Source organism: Rousettus aegyptiacus, unplaced genomic scaffold (genome assembly GCF_014176215.1).
Source record: "Rousettus aegyptiacus isolate mRouAeg1 unplaced genomic scaffold, mRouAeg1.p scaffold_m13_p_12, whole genome shotgun sequence".
Lineage (NCBI taxonomy): Eukaryota > Metazoa > Chordata > Mammalia > Chiroptera > Pteropodidae > Rousettus > Rousettus aegyptiacus.
This window is the reverse complement of record NW_023416287.1, coordinates 53,025,377-53,049,909: the sequence shown is the minus strand read 5'-3', so window position 1 is coordinate 53,049,909 and position 24,533 is coordinate 53,025,377. Positions and strand designations below refer to the sequence as shown.

General features: G+C 37.5%; 1 protein-coding gene across 23 annotated transcripts in view; it reads right to left on the bottom strand.

The window, feature by feature from the left end:
- DLGAP1 (DLG associated protein 1) overlaps positions 1 to 24,533 on the bottom strand; it is a 782,830-nt gene that overhangs the window by 37,914 nt on the left and 720,383 nt on the right. For 20 of the 23 annotated variants that reach the window (XM_036229039.1, XM_036229052.1, XM_036229041.1 and 17 more), the window contains 2 exons: positions 18,270 to 18,643; positions 14,161 to 14,252 (listed from right to left, as the gene is read on the bottom strand). In XM_036229039.1, the coding sequence (XP_036084932.1) occupies positions 14,161 to 14,252; positions 18,270 to 18,643 (466 nt within the window). The remainder of the gene's footprint in view (positions 1 to 14,160; positions 14,253 to 18,269; positions 18,644 to 24,533) is intronic. The other 3 variants (XM_036229053.1, XM_036229054.1, XM_016157180.2) reach the window with 1 other exon arrangement.

Here is a 24,533-nt window from a genome sequence, read left to right as displayed (position 1 = left end):
CATTTTTGTAAAAATTTTCTATTCCAAAGGGAGCTACTTTAAAACATTATTTTGATATAACAGAAATAGCTATTTTTTTGGTATTTGTTTTTGTCCTTCCTTAGAAAAGATGAAGATTTAGATTTCTTTTACCTCATCATCATCTCCTCCCCAAATTTTCATTCCTGTTCCTGTTTCTACTTGCTCTCTTATAGACACACACACACACACACACACACACATGCATGCACGCATGCACACATACACACATTCTTCTGGTCTGTCCCTGTGTTTTTTCATTCTCCTGACAGTTACACTGTAAATTTTGATCAATATTCAGAACTTAATTTTTTAACTACTTTATTATGATCATGACTAAAAACCAGTCAGAAGTCTGTGCTTTGGGGAGGGACTCGTCCACTCGAATCCTCCCCGTATGGTAATCAGGCTGGGATTTTACAAGGCAAAATGTTGTTTTGGGACCTTGGGCTCAGGATGGTCAGGTCACCAGAATAGACTCTCCCATACTCTGGCCTAGAGGGAATATGGCTGGCTGCTGGGGTTCTGGGAGCTGAATGAGCAAGGCTTAGGGCAAGTGCCTCAATATTCTGTTTGTAAATTTTCACTTATCTTCCTATTTCCAGTACAGTAACCCTTCTTTCAATGGTGCCGCTGTCCTCAAGACCCTCTAAAGAGCCTTCTGTTTTTAGCTTCTGAAGATGAGAAACTTCCAGTCTTCTGCCAGAGTGAGGAAGGCCTGTCACAGGCTCTGTAGATTCAAGGATTTTTAGCTCTACCTTCATTTTACTTTCAGAGTACCCAATTCGGTCATTTGCTATGCTTTGTGTGTGTTCTGAAGTTTAAATCAAATTATTAATCAAATTGATGGATTTATGCATCATTGGCTTTAGCTTCAGCTTTCTCTGGTCAGCTAAGTCAGTTATCACTTGTCTATCTGCCTTCCAGCCCTGAAAATTTGCTGTGTGTGTGTTTTTTTCCTTCTCTTGTTCTCTTCATCCTTGGCAGTTTTTGCCAAAACAGACAACAAAGGCTTTACTATCCTGTAGTTTCAGAAGGTCTCAAAGATAGGTGTGTGTATTCTTTACACCATCTTTAATCAAAATCTAGAAATAATGTAGATATTCAACAGCAGAAGAAAAGGGAAGTGAATTATGGTCCATCCACATTTTTAAATATTATGTAGCCATTAAAAGAAACATTTGTCATGAATTTTTATCTATCTATCTATTTATTTATATTAAAATTATTTGGGTATATTGGTTAATAAAATCAAGTAGGTTTCAATAATATGTCAATATATATTGCATTGTGTGTTTACCACCCAGTTAAATTTCCTTCTGTCACCATGTTATGACATTTTAATGAGAAAGCTTTTGTTATAATGTTAGTTGATTTTTAAAGTATTACTAAATTTTATACATAGGATGAGTTTAATAATTTTAAAAATATTCATGGAAAAAGTATGGGAAAAAAAATATCCCTATATTCATAGTTAATGGATGGGATTATGAGGGATTTTATTTTATTTCTGTAATTTATGAATTTTTATAATATATAAATACTATCTCACTTTTTTATTAGATTATTCAATAATACACAATTATTATAGAAAATACGGATAATTTAAGATATATACATATACAAATTTAATGTTTTTTCAGTTGTTTCAAAGCCCATCAGTTATAAATTGTTAATATGCTGCGATGTTTTCCTCCAAGTAAATTTGCATACTATTTTTATAATGAAAATAATAATATTCTTATTCTTTGTGTCCATTGATAGAGTCTTAAAGTCACTAATGAGCTAATGTTGGAAAGTCTAGTTTAAAGCATTGTTGAAATACAATTGTTACTTAGAAGAAAAGGGGAGATCCCTGGGAGGCTTTTAGCTTTCTCACCTTAGTAAATACAAAGAATTGGTTTACTAGATTTGCTAATCATCAGCTTGAAAGACAAGAAGACCCCAAGCAAATTCCTGCGGAGCAGTCAATAGGACAATAGAGAATGGAGACAAGAGGCTTGGAAGCACTGTGTTAGAGAACCGTGGAGGAGGTGAGTATTCTTGGGGGAGGCGTTGGCAAGATTTGCCTGCTTTTCTTAGGGATCAGTCCTGCATATCAGCAAATATATGCCCTGTAGATCCTGTCAAATAGTGACACTAGCTGATCTGTGAAACAGGAATTGAGGAAAGATAGTAATGTTTGATGGAGAAGAAGAGTTTCTTCTTGGGTTTAAGATAAGCAAAACCACATGTATTCATTGTCCCTGGCTTGGTGTTGCCATGGCATTTAAACTAGTGACCTTTAGACAGCATTCCTTTGTGCACAGTCCCCACCATGAGGTAGCCCTGGAGAATGGACATGGCACATTTGCTATCGACGACGTTTTGAGGATGTCATGGATGCCAGCAAATATACCAGGATTTGTAATACTCATTTTGATTCCTCTTGAAGCAGATTAGTGCATTTTACTTTTTACTCATGAGTTATCAACTTTTGTTTTGATTTGGAGCGCGGAAGAGCACCCTATATTGACAAGTCTACCTTTAACAGACAAATCAGCCAGGTGGACTTTGTTATGTTAGTTTTGGTCCCTAAACCGTGGTGAATTCAAAAGGTGATAATGAGTCTCCTGGCTTCTTACAAAATCTTTTAATCTTTCTTTTTTTGTACTATCTCTTTCTTTCTCTGGCTTTATTTTCTTTCATTCTCTCACTTTTTGTTAGGCTGCTGTTGAGGATCAGTTTGTTTGGGAAAGGGAGAGATGGATTGTATTGGCTATTCAATGTGAAAACAACAGTCTCAGCTTTATCATTAGATAATTAAAACCAAAAAATCCCCCGCTGTCATTAGGTAATTTCATCTGCCCAATTTTGCTTTTTAAGATCCTATCTAAATGAATTACTACCAGCAAAATTGTAAAAAGAATTACAATTAGAGACAAGAAGATATAAGAAATCCCTGCCTGTTTGACAATGGATTTCTTTTGGAGAGATTGAAAACAATCATTAACATCAATTAAAAGACTTATTTACTTTACAGGGGTTAACTATAAAGTGACCTTTGAAGAAGGGTATATTTTGAAAAGTTAAGTACCAAAGCTGGGTCTGCTAGCCCTTTTGGAGGATGAATTTTAAATAAATTACTCAGTTTACTGAGAAACCGACCATCCTGTAAACTTCGATAATTTATTAAATGTTCAATTTTTTCATAACATCATAAAAGTGGCTCATCTGAAGTTTTTGGGTTGCTACCAAGTATGGCCAAATAATGCTGGGCAAGTGTCAGGGTGTTAATTTAATAAGATAGAATAATTGATGACGGGAAAGGTTTGAAGTAAATTTAAAAATTGAGGCAATTTTCTCTTATTTTTAAAGCAAAGATGGTATAACCGCTTTCTTGAGATTTCAATCTTTAGAGAAATTCTATTTGGGTACCTCACAAAATAGAACACACACAGTGCTTCTTATGTGTCAGCTATTTTTCTAAAGTTTTGCATATGTGAAACAACACAACTCCAGGACAAAATTCTGGGGTTAACATTATTATATGCTCTCCTGCTTTTTTTAAAATTAATAAACTTTACTTTTCGGAGTAGTCTTAGGTTGACAGCAGGGAGTACAGCAATTTCCATATACCCTCAGCCTCCTGCCTCGTTATCAACATACCCTACCAGAGTAGTACATTTGCTACAATTGATGAACCTACACTGACACATCATTACTATCCATAGTTCATAGTTTACATTAGCATTCACTCTTGGTGTTGTTATAGTCAGTCTTCAGCAGACTATAGAAGCCAGTCCTCTCCCACCTGGCACGTTTGTACAGAAGGCTAAACTTACAGCTTTAACCTGTGCACTCAAATTGGCAAAGAATCAAGAGTTAACATATACACCGATTCTAAATATGCTTTCCTTGTTCTACATGCCCATGCTGCTATATGGAAAGATATGGGACTTCTGACTGCATGAAATCCCCCCATTAAGCATGGTCCTGAAATCCTCAGGCTACTAGAAGTTGTAAACCTCCCTCAAGAGGTAGCAGTACTCCATTGCAAAGGACACCAAATGGATGTCATGGGCATTTCTAGAGGAAGTTCTTTTGCCAATAAGGCAGCATAAAAGGCTGCTAGCTCAAGTACTCCCATGATGGTCTTAATCCCATAGGTCCTCCCCTTGCCTAATAGGTGAAGATATATCCCTGATGAAAATTCCTGGGCAGGAGAACAAGGCTTCACTTTAAACAATGGAAATTGGTGGACAAAAGATCAAAAGTTGTTGCTTCCTGCTAAGGATCAATGGAGAGTTTTAAAGGTCTTCCATGATTCTTTCCATCTGGGACGTGATGTCATTCAGTCCCTATTAACTACACTACACTATTTCATGGGAAGGGTCTATATAAGACCATTAATGAGGTCACCCAGGCTTGCGCTCTTTGCTCTGTCAGAGAACCCGGTGAAAAGACAAAGCCCCCTCCACAATCACATCCAATATGGAGGAGAGGCACCTTCCCAGGAGAAGACTGGCAATTAGAATTCACTCAAATGCCTTCTTCTCAGGATTACCGATACCTGTTAGTATTTATCACTCTTACTCGGTGGATAGAAACCTTCCTTACCTGGACTGAAAAAGTGGCTAAAGTCCTCCTCAAGGTTTGGACTGCCTCAGAGCCTTCTGAGTGACAACAGCCCTTCCTTTGTGGCTAAAGTCACACAACGGCTATCTCAGGCCTTAGACATCAACTATCACCTGCATGCCTCTACAATCTTCTGGTAGGTAGAAAGGGCTGACTATACTTTAAAGGAGATCCTGGGCAACTTATGCCAGGAAACCTCTGTACCTGGCTCCAGCTTTTCCCCAAAGTTCTCCTATGGTACAAAGAAGCTCCTAAATCTAGCTCAGAGTTAATTCCTTTTGGGAAGGAGGCCCTGCCTGTCCTTTAACTTACAGCCTGACTTGGAGGTCCAGGATCAACCAAAATATATGATCAACCTGGGAAAAGCCCAGCAGGCCCTCCAGGAATGTGGAGACCTAATCCTCCCCTCCCTGGACACCTCTAAACATCCTAGAACCTTATCCCCTGGAGACTGGATCCTCCTTAAAACCTGGAAGGAATGCTCTCCAAAGGATCAATTAACACCAAAGTAGAAAGGACCATATCAGGTTCTCCTCACTACACCCACTGTAATCAAGCTACAAGGTATACAGTCCTGGGTGCATTTATTGAGAATAAAACCTTCCTCCCCTGAGCTCTTACAGGAACACCAGGGAGACAGTTTATACCTGTGAACCCCTGGAGGACCTAAGACTATCCTTCAAAAAGCAGAAGCAGGGGGAGCCCTCTACAGGATAAGCGGATGACTAACCAAAGGGCTATGGAAGTCCTATTCTTTCTATTCCTGTTGGGGTTTATTTTAGTCCTTATCCTTCTTCTCACCTGTGTCCTCTTCCCCTCCTTAGCACTCTTCTCAGTGATTGCCTGATTTCAGTCAGACTCTGAACTCTAAACTACATCCTCCATAATATTTACTATATTTGGCTCTTTCTTCCTGGTGGATCTTATCCACCTTTCTGGACTGGGTTCATGACCACGTAACTCTATCAATATGATTCTACTTCTCTTGATTCTAATTTATACTCAGCTCCTCTGAGAAGAATGGGTATCCAATGCTTTCGTAAGCCTTTCTACTATAATAGCAAAGGGAAAAGGTCTTTCTAACTGCTGGATATGTTACAAACAACCCCACTATAGTAACACACATCCCGAATTTCAGCCTGTTGATCTTAACCTCATTCTCACATCTTATTATGGCTCTCCAAAGGTATCCTCTAGGACCCACACCCTGACAATCATCCTCAGGCCCCCACTACCAACATCAACTTAAGCTGTCTTACTCTTACCCCAGTCTATAACCAATCTAGTAAGACTGGAGTAAGAGTTCTTAACTGTTCTTCCTTGTCAATTCCATCTCAAGAATGCATCACAAGTGCAGGGGGTGAGGGAATACCATCGGCATCCTCTCTAACTCCTCCCTCTACCCCATCATATTTAATACCTCTCAAAGATTTTTCCTAACATAACCTGTGTATGCCCAGCAAGTCATTGAGTCTCCACGGAGTCCAAGACCAGAGCCCTGAAAACCAGTGTACCTATTGGACAATCCCCCCAAAGGAAGCCTAGCAACTTTACTACCTCCCCAGGGCAGAAAGAAAGGCCAACAGACCTAGAGATACAGAACTTCGGGGAGGTCCCTTGTCCCCTTGATGTCAGACCACTCCCTTTTGGGGTCCAACTGTAACTCACTGGTTCTATTCCTCTTCCCTATGGAAAGCATGAGTGCCACTGGAATATTTTTTCCTCTGTGGACCTCTCACAAACTTACTACCCTCTAAGAAACAACCTCAAGAACAATATCCTCAACCTCATGGAACACTAGTTTACTCCTGCATAGATAATTCTCAGCTCAAGAGCCAATGCCGCCTAGGACTTCTAGGCCCACAAGGCATCTCAATAACCATCCATAACATTACCCTTCCCACTCCAAGTGATCCATAGGCCTCGTATTAGCTGGCGTTGGGGATGCCATAGGTTTAGCAGCCCCATGGGGAGAATTTGCCTACCATGAAGCCACCTTAAAAAACCTAACTCAAAGTCTGGCCACCATAGCACGAAGCACTGGAAATGCCCTCCAAAACTTAAAAACATTCACTTGATTCACTGGCAAATGTAGTCCTTGATAATTAACTGGCTCTTGGCTATTTATTAGCAGAACAGGAACATGCGTGTGCAGTTATTAACAAGACTTGCTGCTCCTACATTAATACCACTGGTCAGGTTGAGGAAAACGTTAAAAAAATCTATAACCAGGCCAAATGGCTACACGAGTTGGCTTAAGGGAACTCGATGGCCGATTCTGTTTGGGAGGCTGTAAAGAATGCTCTTCTTTCTATTACTTGGTTCCTTACCCTATGAGGACACCTAATAACTATAGTTCTACTACTCTTTGGCCCATATCTCTTTCACCTTCTTGTTAAACTTGTCTCCTCCAGATTACAGGGTTCCATGTAAAGATGCTGCTGTTGCAGGGATTTAAACCAATTCCTTCAATGGAGATGGTCCTGGAGGAAAATCTTGATCCCCTAGATCAGGAAGGCAGAGATTTTTGGTCCCAGCTTAGGTAGGGACTACGCCCTGCCACAGTAGGAAGTAGCTACAGAAGCCTGACATCCAGTCTTTCAACACCCATATGATTATGGGACCGAAAACCTAGGCAGGACTAGCAGCACAGGAACACACCCTACCCCTCTAGGATATAGCTCTGGATAGTTCTCCTTTCTTTAGATCTCCCCCTGTTTTAGCCCCGGCAGCAGGGATAAGTCAAAACCGATTTTTTCCAGCTCAGGCATGACCTTTGACTAATTATAATATCATTATAATCTCATCTTCATTGTAAATAAAGACACACGCTCCAATCATGCACCTACTGCCATGACAATTTGGAAACACCATATGAGGAAGGAAAAGTGAAAAACCAAACTCCTCATCTACTGAGAGGAGACAATGAGGCTACATAAGCACCACGTTTTCCCAGGCTCTGCCTCCAGGGGGAACGAAAAGTTCTTAACCAGCCATCTTGGTGGTTCTCTCTCTCAGTCTCTCTCTCTCTCTCTCTCTCAGTCTCTCTCTCTCTCTCTCTCTCTCTCTCTCTCTCTCTCTCTCTCTCACTCTCACACACACACTCCCCTCGCCCCCTTCCCTTCCCTCCCCCTCTCAAGCCTCCTGAACTCCTCCCAGCCCTCCCCCGACTCCCCCCATACCTCACCCCCTGCAGCCTCGAGTGTATACTTTCACTTTAATCAAACCTTGTGCTTTCTGGCTTGCTGTTGGTCTTGCCTTTGAATTCTTTCTTGTGGAATAAAACAAGAACCTTGTTGGCAACACTGTGGAACATTCTACGGATTTTGACAGATGTATGATGACATATATTCACCACTGTGATTTCATACAGAATAGTTTCCCTGTCCTAAAAATCCTCTATGCTCTCTATTTGTTCCTCCTTCCCCCAATCCTTGAGAACTATTTTTTTTTTACTGTTTCCATAGTTTTCCCTTTTCCAGAATGTCATACAGTTGGATTCTTATAGCGTGTACCTTTTTCAGATTGCCTTCTTTCACTTAGTAATTGTGCGTTTAATTTTCCTCTATGTCTTTTCATGGCTTAAGAGCTAATTTCCTTTTTAATGCTGAATAATATTCCATTGTCTGGATGTATCATAGTTTATTCATCTATGATAGACATTTTGGTTGCTTCTGAGTTTTGGCAATTATGACTTAAGCTGCTCTAAACATCTGTGTGCAGGTTTTTGTATGAACATTAAGTTTTCAGTTCCTTTGAGCAAATACCAAGGAGTGTGATTGTCGGATAACAGGGTAAGAATATTTTTAGTTTTTTAAGAAACCACAAAACTTTCTTTGAAAGTGACTGTACCATTTTGCATTTCCACCAACAATGTTGCTCCACGTTCTCATCAGCATTTAGTGCTGTCAGTGTTTTAGACTTTGATATTCAATTAGGTCGATAGTAGTATCCCATTGTTGTTTTAATTTTCAATTCCTAATAACATGATGTAGAGCATCTTTTCATATGCTTAATTGCCATCTATAAATCTTATTTGGTGAGCGTGTGGTAAGGTCTTTTGACTACTTTTTAACCAGGTTGTTCATTTTCTTGTTGTTGAGTTTTAGGAATTCTTGGTAACAGTCCTTTGTTAGATGTGTCTTTTGCAAATATTTTCTCCCCGCATGTAGTTTATCTTCGTATTCTCTTGACATTGTTTTTTGCAGGGACATTTTCAATTTTAATGAAGTCCACCTTATCCATTATTTCTTTCATGGATTATGCCTTTGTATTGCATCTAAAATTATAGAAGTACTCAAGGTTATCTAGATTTTCTCCTATTTTATCTTCTAGTTTTATAGTTCTGTGTTTCACATTTAGATCCGTAATCCATTTTGTGAAGGGTGTAAAGTCTGTGTAAGGATTCTTTTTTTTTTCTTTTTCATGTGGATGTCCAGTTTTCCAACACATTTGTTGAAAAAAAAAATGTTTTTTTCCATTGTATTACCTTTGTTCCTTTGTCAAAGATCAGTTGACTAAATTATGGGGCTCTGTTTCTGGGTTCTCTACTCTACTTCATCGATCCTTTGTCTGTTCTTTCACCAATACCATGCTGTCTTGATTACTGAAGCTTTATAGTAAGTTTTGAAGTTGAAAGTGTCAGTCTGATTTTTTCTTCTCCTTCATTATTGTGTTAGCTTCATTGTCTTTTGACTTTCCATATAAATTCTAGAATCAGTCTGTTAACACCTACAACATAACTTACCAGGATTTTTCGGGGGGATTGCATTGAATCTATAGATCAAGTTGAGAAGACCTGGCATCTTGACAATGTCAAGTGTTCCTACTCATAAAAATGTAATACTCTCCATTTATTTAGTTTTTCTTTTATATGTTTCATCAGAGGTTTATAGTTTTCCTTCTATAGCTATCATATATATTTCATTAAACTTATACCCAAGTACTTCATTTTGGGGGGTATTAATAACATAAATAGTAATGTATTTTTAATCTCAAATTCCACTTGCTTATTTCTAGTATATAAGAAAGTGATTGATTTTTGTATATTAACTTTGTATCCTGCAACTTTGCTATAATTTCTCATTAGTTCCAGTTCATCTGTCAATTCTTTCAGATTTTCTACATAGATGATCATATCATCTGAGAACAAGTAATTTTATTTCTTCCTTTCCAACTTATGCCTATTATTACCTTTTCCTGTCTTATTGCGTTAACTAGGTCTTCCAATACAATATTGAAAAGCAATGATGAGAGGGAAAATCCTTGCCTTGTTCCTGATTCTAGCAGGAAAGTTTCAAGTTTCTCACCATTAAGTATGCTTCATTCAATGTTATAAATTTCTTGCTAAGTACTATTCGTGCTACATCCCACAAATTTTGATAAGTCGTATTTTCATTTTCAATTGATTTGAAAATATTTTAAAATTTCAATTGAGATTTCTTCTTTGACTTGTGTTATTTAGAGGTATGTTGTTTAATTTCAAAGTAGTGAGGGGGAATTTCTAGCTATCTTTTTCTTATTGATTTCTAGTTTAATTCCATTATGGTCAGAGAATTGACACTTTATTATTTTTATTCTTTAAAATTATTTTATAAAAATTTATGATCCTGAATGTGGTCTAGGAAGAATGTGTAATCTGCTGTTGTTGGATGGAGTCATCTATTGGTATCAATTATATTCAGTTGATTGATGGTGCTGTTGAGTTCAACTATATCCTTATTGATTTTTGCCTTCTGGACCTGTCCATTTCTCATAAAGGGTGTTGAAGTCTCTAACAATAATATTGGACTCAGCTATTTCTCCTTGTGGTTCCATCAGTTTTTGTGTCATGTATTTTCACACTCTTGTTAGGTTTATAAACATTTGAGATTGTTATGTCTTCCAGGAAAATTGACTCCTCTATGATTATGTAATGCTCCCCTTTATCCCTGATAACTTTCCTTGTTCTGAAGTCTGCTCTCCCTGTAATTACTATAGCTACGCCTGCTTTCTTTTGATTAGTGTTGGTATGGTATATCTTTTTCTACCTCTTTACTTTTAATCTTCATGTGCCTTTATATTTGAAGTGGGTTTTCTGTAGATAACATATAATTGGGTATTGTTTTTAATCCATTCTGACAATCTCTGTCTTCTAATTGGTATATTTAGAACATTAATGTTTAAAGTGATTATTGATATAGTTAGAGTGATATCTATCATATTTGTTACTGTTTTTATTTGCTACCCTAGTTTTTGTTCCTATTTTTGCCTTCTACACATTTCCTCTCTTTTCTTAGTGTATCAGTTATATCTCCTTTAAAAATTTTTTTTTTTAGAGAATTGCCCTAGAGTTTGCACTGTACATTTTATAACCAATCCAAGTCCACTTGCAAATAACACTATACCACTTCAGTAGTGCAAGTACCTTATAATAATTTAATATTCCCAATTCCTCCCTCCCAGTCATTGTAGTATTACTATTATTAATTACACTTACACAAGACGCATTCAAATATATTTTAACTACTCTTATTTTGAACAAACTGTTATCTGTGTTAGATCTATTAAGAATAAGAAAAATAAAAGTTTTTATTCTACCTTCACTTTTTCGTTATCTGATACTCCTTTCTTCATGTAGATCTGAGTTTCTGACCTATACCATCTTTCTTCTTTCTGAAAAACTTCTTTTAACCTTTTTCACAAGGTAGGTCTACTTGCAACAAATTTCCTCAATTTGTTGAGGAAGCCATTATTTCTTCTTCATTTTCAAAGGATAATTTCAGAGTGCAGAATTCTATATTGGCATTTTTTTTTTTCTTCTCAAATAGTGAATATTTTACTCCACTCTCTTCTTACTTGGTATGATTTCTTAGGAAAAGTAGCATGTAATTCTTATCATTGCTCCTCCATAGGAAAGGTATTTTTTCTCTTTCTTTCAGGACTTTTTCCTTTTGACTTACTTTGAATATAATATGTCTAGGTATAGTGTATTTATCCTGCTTGGTCTTCTCTGAGCTTCCTGGATCTGTGGTTTAGTGTCTGATATTAATTCAGGGAAATTCTCAGTAACTACTGCTTCAAATATTGCTTTTGTTCCTTTCTTTTCCTTGTGGTATTCTCATTATGCATGTTAGACCTTTTATAATTTCTCTACAGTTTTCAGATATTCTGTTTTATTTTTTTCAGGTTTTTTTTCTTTTTGTTTTTCAATTCTGGAAGTTTCTATTATAATTTCAAGCTCAGAGATTCTTACCTCAGCCATGTCTAGCCTACCAATGAGCCAGTCAAAGTCATTCTTCATTTCTCTTACAGTGTTTTTTATCCCTAGCATTTCTCTTTTATTCTTTCTTAGAATTTTCATCTCTTTGATTACATTATCCATCTGTTCTCGCATGCTGTATGCTTTTTCCATTCAAGCCCTTTGCATTTTTACCTTAATTAAAAAAAAATCCTGGTCTGATAATTCCAATAATTCCTGCCATATATGACTCTGGTTCTCATGCTTGTTCAGTGACTTCTAACTATGTTTTTTACCTTTTAGTAACCCTTATAAGTTTTTGTTGAAAAGTAAACATGATGTCCTGGGATAAATAAACTGGTGAGCAGGCCTTTAGCAATGTGGCTGTGAGATGAGGGGCGAGGGGAAGCACTCTCATTGAGTAGGTCTCAGCGTTTTGGTTAGCTTGTGCCCCTGGACTGTGAACTTCAACAGTGCTTCTCAGTTTTTCCTCCCCTTATGTAAGACAGAATGGCTGGAGGGCACTGAGATTGGGTATTTCCTTTCTCCTGGGTAGGATAAAGCCCCAGCAAATTAGGCTCTGGTAAAATAGTTTCTCCTGAGAATCAAACTAATGGTTCCTTTTTCCCTCTGTCTGCTGGAAGCATGAGGGAATTTTTCTCTGATATTCACCATTAGGTACTGTAGAGCTTTGGAGGTAAAGCTCACAAAAATAGAGAGATCCTCATATAACTAAGTCTCCTGGAAGTTTTTGACCCTCAGGCTTGTCCACACTGAGCCTCCAGCAGTTTGCCAATTACAGTTTGGGTTTTCTTGCCCTGAAGATGGTTCCCACAGACAGTTATGTTTGTGGGTTCTGCTCCAGTAAGTTGTGATTCTCTGTTTCTGTCTGTCTGTCTCTCCAATTTTAGGAGACGTGGTTTGCTCTGTGACCTCGCTTCTCTGCCTGATTTAAGAAGAGCTCTTGATTTTTCATCTGTTCAGCTTTTTACTTGTTAGGACAGAGTGGTGACTACTAAGCTCCTTATATACTGGACCAGAAACTTATCTCCTTTTCACATATAAGGAAACCAAGGCACAAAGATATTTAGTAATTTGATCAAGGCCCGCCAGCTACCATGCAGCAGAGCCAGGATTTGAATCTACGTGTTCTAGTTCAAGAGTCTATGCTTGTAGTCTCTATACCATTGAGGAAAATAAGTCAGGCTAATGGGGAAAGAAGGAATATGTTTTCTTACCATGAGCTTCCAGCTTTGTATAATTATATAAACTATGGTTATATATATATAATATATATAATATATAATATGTGTATATTATATATATAATATATATGTATATATATATTTTAGATCCAAGAACAGTGTTAATACAAGGAGGTTCTAAATAGGATCCTTGTTTTTCAAGAACTGATGCATAACTTCTTTTCAGATTTTCAGTTTTATTACATGTAACCTTGCAGACAGGAGACAGATATTCTATAAATATTTACTGAATAGATGGATGACATCCCTCTGTTTCTTCCTAATTAACACACAGAAAGTGGCTGAATTGAGATGATGTCCTGATTTATAATACAGAGCTTTTTCTTCTATCATAACTGTAGTTTTTACTTCATTCACCATTGTACATTTAGTATGTGCAAAGCACTGTTCTGGAATTGGGGGTACTAGTATCGATAAAACATAGTTCCACATATCATAGACTTCACAGTTTGTTTGAGAAACTCACATACATCTCTGGATCAAGTTCTCATAAAATAAATGTACTGACCTCAGAAATCCCTTCCAGCTCCTGGATTCTATGATCTGAGCCTCTAAATTTCCCACTGCTAGGAACTATGATTCTAGAGTAAGCTTATTTTAAAGAGCAATAAAGGAACTGGTAATTCAGGATAATGATAGGGAAACTATTTTCTCTTCATTCATTCATTCATTCATTCATTCATTCCTCGTCATTCACTGAGTGCATACCAAACACCAGATACTATTAAGTGTTAGGAAAACAAATTGAAATAAGTCCTCTTCTGTTAAAAAGTCTAGAGTATGAAATAGGAAGGTTTTTTGAAGAAGAATAGTTTTGCAACAGAACAGTACTACACACATCTAAAACTTAAATAGGGTGGTCTCTAGTATTAAAGTAGAAGAGGGAATCAGCTAATATTGTGTCAAGCTTACCCTCTAAATGCTCCCAACAGTTAATGGAAAATATTATTGAATCTCATGGATTTATCATGGGGAAAAATACTTGTACCATACTTGCCAACATCAAGATGAAATAAGATGAATGAATGCATGTGGACTCACCACTTCTCTTCTTCTACTTGCACTCCTACGGACTGGAACTTACTGGGTGCTTTATTTTCCCCTGTTTTGTCAGGTTCTTCACCATCATCCACCTAAAGAAATAATCAAATAAATAGAGGTGCTCCATCTTAGTCATTTTACTTGAAAAACAAATGTCACATTTCGTTAGAAACATCTGTAGTACTACTGGAATGTTTTGTAATTTGTAACTTTTTTCTTCAATATTTGTGTATTTGATGAGAGCCATTACTATATTATTATAACATGCACTTTGACTCTGCTGATCTTAATAAAATGCAATTTTGGTTAAAAGGTGCCTAATAAGTGTCTATGATTCCTCCATAGATTGGTGAGTATGTACTTACCTGTGAGTACTGTATTAGAAGGAAGCACTACATGGAAATAGGTTTTTGGAAGTTTTGAATTTGTAGATAACAAAATACAAAAGACAGAAGAAAATTGATTATAGTTAGAATTATCAATATTGGGAGATTTGGGTATTTACCTTACTAAGATAAACTCCAGAGTATCTCCATTTTTTTTCTCCTTAAACTAAAGAATTGGCTTTGAATATTACTTCATAGTTTATAAATAGCTATGTATATATTATAGCTTATATAGAAAATGTGCCCCTATATGACTGAGAATCTATGTGATAGATTAGGCCTAAACCAAATTTGAAATAAATTTTATGACTATTCAAAGCAAATAGGTTTATCCCTCTTTTTTTACCCGGATATTTAATAAAAAATTTTTTAAATATAAAAGCAATTCAATGTAAGTTATATAAAATTAAAATACAGAAATAGATAATGTAGAAAGGTAAAGTCCCCCAAGAATCACTGTCAATCCTTTGATGCATTTTTGATCATCTTTTAATATATATAATATATTACATATAAAAATAATTATTAGTACTAAATTTATACAGATGAGATTATACTGTATATATTTTTCTACAATTTGCTTTATTCATTAATACTACTATCTTTTGGACATTTTACCACATGACCAAATATAGTTCTAACTCAATCCTTTTTTTTTTTTTTGGTTACATAAATATTTATTTTAATGACTATGTAAGCTATATAGGCAATTTTTATTGCTATTACATATCGTAGTACAATCAATATTTCATATGTATCTTTGGAACAATTGTGCAAATGTTGATTGAGAAAAATTCTTAGACATAGAAATGTTAGATGGAAGGTACTGAGCATGTTCAGCTGTAAGGAATATTGCCAAATTGTTCTCCAAAGCATCCTGCCCTAACCAGTGTGTATGAGAATGTCCATTTCCCTACACCCTCACCAATACTAAATGTGGGCAAACTTTAAAATTTTTGCTAATATCACAGGTGAAAAATATTTATTGGCTTCTTGTACTTCTATCTATAAATTGCCTCTTCAGATCTGTTTTTAGTTTTTGTCTGTTGAATTGTGTTTTATTTTGTTATTTATTGGAGGTCTTTATATCTTATGACCTGCAATAACCCTTTCTCAGTTATATATATGGTAAATATTTTCTCCCAGTTTATCATTTGTCTTTTAAATTTTGTCGTTCATTATAGATAATCTTAAATTAATGTGTAGTCAAATCTAGCTTTTATGGTTTAGAAAGAATTGTTCTGAGTATATTTTTTAAAGTTCTCTGGTATTTGGTTTTATTGATCATTATTTTTTTCTCATGTTTAATTCTTAAATCCACTATCCTGAAATACTTTGTGTAAGATATAAAGTAGAGCTTTAACTTTTTTTATATATATATATATTTCCTCTACACAGATTGATCTGGCTCCTTTTTTAACTAAATAATCTTTTTGATTTGAGATGCCAACTTTATCTTGTACCATTCCTGTATAAAAATGCTTGTTTTTGGTTTATTGATATACTGGTCTTATTGCATCTCTCTCTCTTTTCCTAATATAATTTCATAATAAATCTTGATTTTTTTTCTATGGCAAGTTTACTTCTTCTGTAATTATTTTTTTGTTTAATGTAATGTTAAAAACCCTCAAATCTCTAGATTATTTTAAGGTATTAACTTCTTCTAAATAAACTTGTTTTTAGATAGGTGTTATATCTATTCTTCGTGAAGCTTATTCTTATCGTTTTATAATTTTGTTACTATTGCGAATGTTTTTTTTTTTTGTCCTATTACATTTTCTGTTAATTAATAATACACTGAAAGGTTATTGGTTTCTCTGTATTTATATTGTATCCTTTTACTTTACTGAATTCTAATTGTTTTTCAGTGGTTTCTATTAGATTTTCTAGGTGGAAATGCATATCTGTAAATAAAAGCAATTTTGCATTTCCCATGGGAAAAAGAAATATATTTTTAATTACACATCTAGTTCTTAGCATGTGCCAAGCACTAAGCACTATTCTAAATGTTTAGGTTATTTAATCTTTTCAACAGTCTATGAGGTTAGTGGTATAATTATCCCCATTTTATATATGATATTACACAGGATGAGGAAACTGAAGCTCAGAAAGGTTGAAAACTTGCTGGAAGTCACATAGTAAATAGAAGAGCCAGAATTTCAACACAGGTGATTTGGCTTCGCTGTCCATGCTCTGAATCACTATGTAAATCTATAGATTATTTTCCTGTATAAGGACATTTTTATGAATACCAGATTGAACAGTTATAAAGTTGACATAATGTGAAGCTTCATACACATTGATTTACTATTTATTAACTTACATTTTGGGGATTTTCTCTTTGTATTTTAAGGTAGATTTTTCATTGTGGTAAAATATATATAACAAAATTTCCATTTTAACCATTAAAAAATGTGGCATTATGTACATTCACATTGTTGTGCTACCATCAGAATTTTTTCATCATCCTAAATTGAAACTCTATACCCCCATTGAAAGCTGGAGTTAATAAACTCGATCCTCAAAAATAATTCTATGAAGGATAGAGGAGAAAATAAACTCAGGAAGATTAAATAATTTGCCTAGGACCACGAGAGGACCGACATCAGCTCTTACCCACTCTTCCAAATCCTTTGGGCTGTGGGAGTGAAATTAGCTTCTAGGAAGATGTGGAGGGCAGAGGCATGGAGGCTGGCTTTGGGCCCATGCCTTCTTTTGTGTCATCTAGTCCCCAGCACCAAGGCTACAAGTTCTTTAAGGAAACCTGACAACTTGTGTTATGGTAACCCGAAGGTTATAAAAAGCATTTGACTCATCACTACTAAGAAAGTTTAATTACCCTTTAAAAGTGGATCTGCAGAATGGACTGTGAAAATACATCATTGTTGTGAAAATGTACCCCATGCCTGGCTTTCAGATATGCCTTAGTGTTGGTTCAGTGTGGATAGATTTATTGGACAACATGTCAGGAAGTTATTATTCAAAGGGCACCTGCAGAATGGTACTGCACAACAAAAATGGGGGAAAAGAATGACTCTTCTCCATTGATAGAAGGACATTTCTAGCAGGGTAAGCCAAGCTGAACAGATGTGAAAATAAGAATCAGTTTGATCTTATCTTTGAGTAGCAGAAAACATTAAACTGGACTGAGAAACCTGCTGAATTATCTATCATTTTTATGAGACACATGATTAAATAGCCAACAATTATGCTGAAACTGCTGTGCATTCTATCCTCATGATGCTATGCTCTGAGTTACTGCTTTCCACACCATCAGGCTTTTTGGTCTTGCTCTCCCTCCCTCCTACATCCATGAGGAGTGATTCACATTTTTGTTCTCATTTGGTTACTCAAGAGTGTTGAACGTACTGTAACACAACCCAATGACCCATGTTATTCTTAGATGTTCACTCCTTCGTTGAGAGTCAAGGTGTGCTTTAGGAATTGAGAGAACTTTGTGTTTGACTATTTAATATTCCTACATTTTGAGTCACACATTCAGGTTAGAGAACAAAAACAATAGCTGCTAATAATCTTTATAGACAAAATGGCTTCATCGTATTTAATAATGTAGGGAGTCCAGAGCCAATAATTTGCAAAGCTTGTGCTAGTCATACCTATATCATCCAAAATGGCAAGATAGCAAATCGTCTGAGGAAAGAAAAATGTTACATTTTATAGTTTTGGGTTCCTATTTCAAAGGATAGAAAAAGAGGTTGTTACCTGTATCCCGATAGACAGGCATCGATTTTTCTTAAAGTGATCCTTCTTTCTGTCCTCTGTAGTGATGGTGGCTATGGTTGTCGTGGTGGTCACGGTGGCAGGGTTATTGCCCATGTGTTGACTTGCAGGGCCATGGATCTGGGCATTTGCAGCTTCGATCGCGGCTGTCAGAGCCTTCATACTGTCCAAGCTCTCCGTGGAGTTGCTTAGTCCAGACTGGCTGATAATATCTCCTCGCTGGCCCTGTCCGTCCATGTAGGCATCCTGGGCAGACTCTGTGCTACTCTGGGCTGTGATAGAAATGAAAGGTTTCGTGGTAGTTCTGGGTGGGACTGGAGGTGGTGTCTTCTTATATGTTGTAATGCAAGATGACACTGGAAGACAGTGAAAACAAAGACACTGTGATTTCTGCATGGGTTTTAATTTCTGATATTGTAACTGACATCCATTGGAAATTAGGGCACGTGAAACACTCTAAGACATATAACATAAACACAAGTCCATTGACAAACTAAGTGAGATCCCTGCTTAGGCCCTTAGCAGCATCCATAAGGTGACACCCTTACAAAATTGAGAGGAAAAAAGACTGGAAAACACCAACCTCTGAGACAGAAGTTTCTGAAACGGAAATTAATATGAATCAACATAAAATAGACATGAATAGCCATCTGTAGAAATCTTCCCAGGCAACAGTGCACCCTGAGAGATAATATATACATGTGGGTAAGGCCAGAATGGTCTTATAATATAAAAAATATTAAACAGCTAATGTTAACCAAAGTAACTCATTAGAGAAAATTCTGGTGGTTGATAATAAACATTGGAAAAAGGAGTAGGAAAGCAAAAAGGTTATGAGCATGTATAATCCTAGTAACAGTAAGAAGTGGGGGGTGGGGGATGGGGTGCACAGGGTGATGTCATAGCTTTCTGCAGTTCAGTTTTATCAGCACCCAGTTACTCTCTTTCCTCCTTCCTTCCTACCTCCCTTCCCTTCTTTCCCATTTTCTCTGCCTCACTCTCTTCCTTTCTTCCTCTTTTTTCTTTCTTTCTTCCCTGCCCCCTTTCTTGATAGGTTTTCACTACATAAACTTTTGTTCTGAATTTTTTAGTGTTGTTCCTGAGCAGAATTAGCTACTAATAAATCAGTCTGTGTGTGTGTGCGGTCTGCTTGAGCCTATTTCCTAACATACTGTTCCTTTGGGGAGACTTGATCAACATGAGGGCCTGCGTCTGTGCAGTGAGGCGTCTATCTTGGGCCTGTGCAGTCAGTTAAGATCCTCCTTGAGGCTCCAGCTGAAGCAGCCTCTAGGCCCTCTCTCCAACCATCTGATTATAACCCCAAGGGTCCTGAAAAACGCTTTACACACTGGATTTTAGCTTTCCATTGTGGAACACGATGTATGAAAATACAGATCAAAATGAATTACTGTTTCCAAGTGGGAACTCCCTGCCATTCCTTAACTAGCTTTCTAAAGACTTTCGTTTAGTCCCTTTAAAAAATGGATCAAACTATTGTGTCTCCATCACTTTCTCCCACCCCCTACCATCCCCACGCCGTCAGCTGGCATCACAGCTGTTACACGGAATCAGCTGGTCCTGACCACACAATCCCAGCTCCTTCCTCTTGGGTCCAGATGCCACGTGGGCCATCTTGCAGAATGAAATACTTGCCTCAATATTTAGGACGTTTTCTGAGGCTGTTCAAAGGAAGTATCCAATAATGCACAATAAACGGAAAGATCCTATTATTCTGTCCTGCTGTTCCGCTGCCCTGTGATTCAGAGTAATTTCCTTAACCATAAAAGAGATAGGGACAGAGATGTTTCGCTACTTCCCAGGAATTGCCTGAGAGTTGAAGGAAAAACAACACACAGACATCGCATTACAATATCATATGTGTTCTTGGGGAGGTGGGGGAAGGTAATGTGAATAATAGATATGTAGTCATCTCTCAAATTACCTGGGATAGATGACCGGGTGGAAGCTCATCTCAGGAAAACCTTCCATCTAAGATTATCGCATAAAATTTACATCTTTACATTTAAACAAGCTCAGTAATAAACAGCCCTGAGAGGTAACGTGGCCAGCGAGTGACACAGCCACACGATGCAGAGCCGGGAGCAGAACAAGTCTGGTCTCTGGTTCTCTCACAGGCCACAGCGAAGCTTATGGCCAAGTAATGCAAAGCATGCATTGCTGTATTTACAGTTGTATGCACTGTAAACACTGTGGAGCTACCTTCTGCTTCCTGGGAAGGTCTGAACAGAATAGCCCTGCTGGGGGTAATGCTCAGGCTCAGTTATTCCTCTGAAGACCAGAGTGCGTAGGAGGGGGAGTGACCATAATTAGGATAGAATCTGACTATTCAAATCGAATGAGACTAGATCATTTTATTACTTTTCCTAAGACAAGTCTTTCCAATGTGAACTTACTATTTTGTTCAAAAGGAATTCTCAGGATATTCAGCCCATTCATATTCCAAAGAAACTAAATGCCACATTCCAACATCAAATGTCTGATCTTTTGGGTGATTTACTGCTTGTGGTTAGCTACCCCCAGTTTCCTCTTTCAGTGTGGACAGTCAAAACTAGACAATGCAGCCAAATAGAGTATCATTTCATTTGCTGCAATTTACAGTAAAAATTTTGCCAAGATGTGAAAAGTGTGATAAGGGGGTGGAGGTTCACATTATTTCCAGTGTAATGAATGACAGCGCTTGGGGACACTCTCTGGGACCACATGCAATTTAGTACCATCCAATGGCTGTCAGCTCCTCTTTGATATCCATAGGGATAACTCTGGGTACTTTGATGGCAGCATCAATGATTAGAAATTCACAAGGGTTAAATCAGACACCAAGAATCCTGGGGCTTCCCTAACAGGCCGGCCCAGCCCTAATGCCCAAAGGAGGTAAGAATTTAAGACCATCTCACTTCCAACAAGGAAGACGACTAGAGGACAGGAACCACCTTGGTGTTATGTCACCGGGGCTTATTATGAGGTTTTACTGCAGTGTGCAGCTTGGCACAATTCTGCTGCAGGAGTCTCACTCAAAGAAGCACCACCTGTCAGTTATCAAATAGGAATTTAAAAGGAATTCAAATCTTTAAGAGGGCCTTTTGAAGCAGAAGAAAGAAGATCCAACACACAGCGCATGCTTCTCACAATCCCCTTCCTTTTCATGCTTTAAATCATTTGCATTCAAGGCTGTTCTAGAAACGTATACAACTAAATCCTCCAATACCCCCAGCATTACTCTTTCCTAGCTTTTCAGGCTAAGCCTTAAACCCTTCTTTTCTCCTAAGGTCATGGGTTTTGTTTATTATTAATTATACTCTCACAATTCAGCACCATATATGGCTTAGAATCCACTGAGGTCTGAGTGCAAGCAAGCATATGGTAGAGGAGGGTAAAGCACAAGTTAATAAATCTTGTCTGGTCGAGACAGAGAGATGAATGGCTTGTAGACAGTAAATGAAACACTTATTTTTTTTTAAGAGTAATATTCTCAAAAAGGTTGATTTCAAATGCAAGTGCTCCTTTTATTCAAGTGGAACTTGAAAAAGAAATGATGTTGTATTTAATCATTATTGCTTTGCTCTGAAATGTTTACTTGTTTGTTTCAAATAAAATGATTTTTCCCCCTTCCCTGGGTCCTGAAGATACACTACCCTACCTCCCAGCTCAAAGCTGGCTGAAAGGATTCTATCCATATCTAAGTCAGCCGGATTCCAAATTTCAAAGACATCACTTTCATTCAGATGGTACTGCAGAGCACAGAGAGACACACAGTTGGTTTTTACATTTTAGTTAGGAAGTCATTTTTAAAACGTCACAGAGAAAACAAATGGGAACAAATTTCTATCCTATTTCAGCTTCTAGTTGACTATTCAATATTGTTTCTGTTTGCATAGAAAGTTAATGCCAGTGTTGTAAGCCTCAGGAAAGCCTGTGCCAGGAACTACGTTTTTCTGTAGTGGTGATGGTTTTCTTGAAAAATATGTAGACTCTCTTACCAGTCTGGTTATCTTTTTGTGGTCAGGAGCACACATATGTCAGGTGGCCAGAAAACCGATGTAGGGTCAAACCCACTTGCTTTATCTTCTTTTTAATAGGTTCTTACGAGCTAAGTTAATGGGTCACATACTATAAAGCCTTGTTGAGAAATTATTTAGCAGTTTCTGTTTACTGAATTTTAGAAAGTCTTTAGAATATGAAAACTACAAATAAGAATATAAAACAACAATAGAGGTATTCCAGTTTTAGTGTATGTGCTGCCAAAGGGAGCACAACAAAGGCATTCAAAATATACACACACATAGAGTGGTGCAGTAATTGAACAACGCCTTTTGAGGTAAAACGAGTTATCCTAAGCTAGTGTTAACCACAAAGCAAGCTATGATTTGATCTGCCTGCAGTAGTGGCAAGTTTCTGCACAGAAGTCATGGTCAAAGCAATCTTGGCTTTGTACCAGATTCTCTTCCTGAGCTGAAGACCACTAGAGAGAGAAGGCGTGCCTCAACCTACCACCTAGTTTCTGTTGGGGGCAAAGGTCTCCTGAGTTAGGCGATTTGGTGCAGCTGAGCAGCAGCTTATTAAGCCCTCGAAAGGAAGTGCTTTACTGAAAAGGAGATTTTAAAAATTGAATGGAGTTAACAGTGGGGACCTGGAACTGTCCCCTATCAGCTTGCTAGAGTTGCTTATACACATCTCTTCCCGAGTCTGTGTTCAGTGACATTTCATTGCTACCTTGAAACTAACCTTGGTGTGAGTGTTTACAGAATGGAAATTGGAAAATACTGAAAGTCAGTATGTATCCCCCTGGAGAGCTGATTGTTAAACTTTTCCAGCACAGCTCTGTGCATAGAGGTATTATTTAAAATGTGATCCACAGACAGGTGTTGATTCACAATTTGATGACTGCATGGCGAGATATATCATGAAAACTGAGAGTGAGCTTTTAGAAACTTTTACCGCAGTTCTACAGAGTAGTTTGTCGGTTGAATCTAATGAAAAGAAAACTGAACTTGCTCGTACTGTGCCTTTGTTTTAATTTATTTTTTCCAGTAATTCATTTCTTATTATATTTTACCAAAGTATTGACCTGCAACAGATCGGCCATCAAACGAGTAAATAAGCAAACTGGTGCATCATGGGAGATAGACTGAGAAGCACTGATAAGAAACATTTGCAAGTCCAGTGAATAGCACAGAGGTAGTGCGTGTGAGGTTAAGAACGTATTAGGGGAGTGCTAAACTGCAGGCGACTTTAGGAAGCAAGTGATGTGAGAGGCCAAAGGAAACAAAAAGAAATGTGGAAGGACTTGAACTTGGGATATAAAGAGACTACTGCACAACTGTAGAATGGGGTGGGTAGACTTGTGGTTTTAATGTGTCGAGTAAGCTGCCTATTTCTAAGAAGGTGTGTATGAATAGAAAAGTGACATCTAGAACGATGGAAGGATCCTTGTGCTGCATTTCATTGCGGCCCTTCTCTTTAAGGGGAAATTGCAGGGTGCAGCAAAGAGAAAAACCATATCTTATGCGAAATGGCTTAAGCAAAGGGGTCGTTTAGTTTGCGAGGGAAGAAAGACAGGCATTTTTAGTTATTTCAAAGGCTACTGTGTAGAGAGGATGACACGGACTTGTTCTTTATAAGGTCTCAAGGGAAACTGCAACAGTGAAAGCTAAGAGAGGCATAAAGAGTAATTCCCCTGTAGTCAGTTGCCCAAAGATGGGATATGGGGACCTCGCCAGAAAGTGAGCGCTCAGTCCCTGGAGGTAGTCAAGCACAGACAAGCTCATCTTTTGTCTGGGAAGCTATTGAAATTGTACCACCATCCTAAGGGGGCTTAAAGTAGGTGACAAGATTTCTTTCAAACTGGAGCTTCTGTGGCTTTAGAATATGAGTGAAATCTGGAAAAGAATTTGAGAAGACACCCACTGAAAGTGATATTAAATAAATGAAGAAGAAAGCTAGAGAGGCGGTCAAGGAGAGTTACCAACAAGGCTGTTTTTAGCAGTCACACATGTTCACATGTCTTGGGTATCCATTTTGGCATGGATGAGCACAAAAGGGCCCACGGAGAAGTTTGCCGCTGCTTTCAGTCAGAAGGTGCATAAGTGCTGACCATACAGTGAGTTGTGTCCTGCAAGAACTTGTCAAGGGTTTGGAGAATGTATGAATTTGGAGCTGTGGAGGTAATGCTCTCCCTGGTGATGTGCTACCCAGACCAGGCTCGCCCACCCAATGCCAATGAGTGGT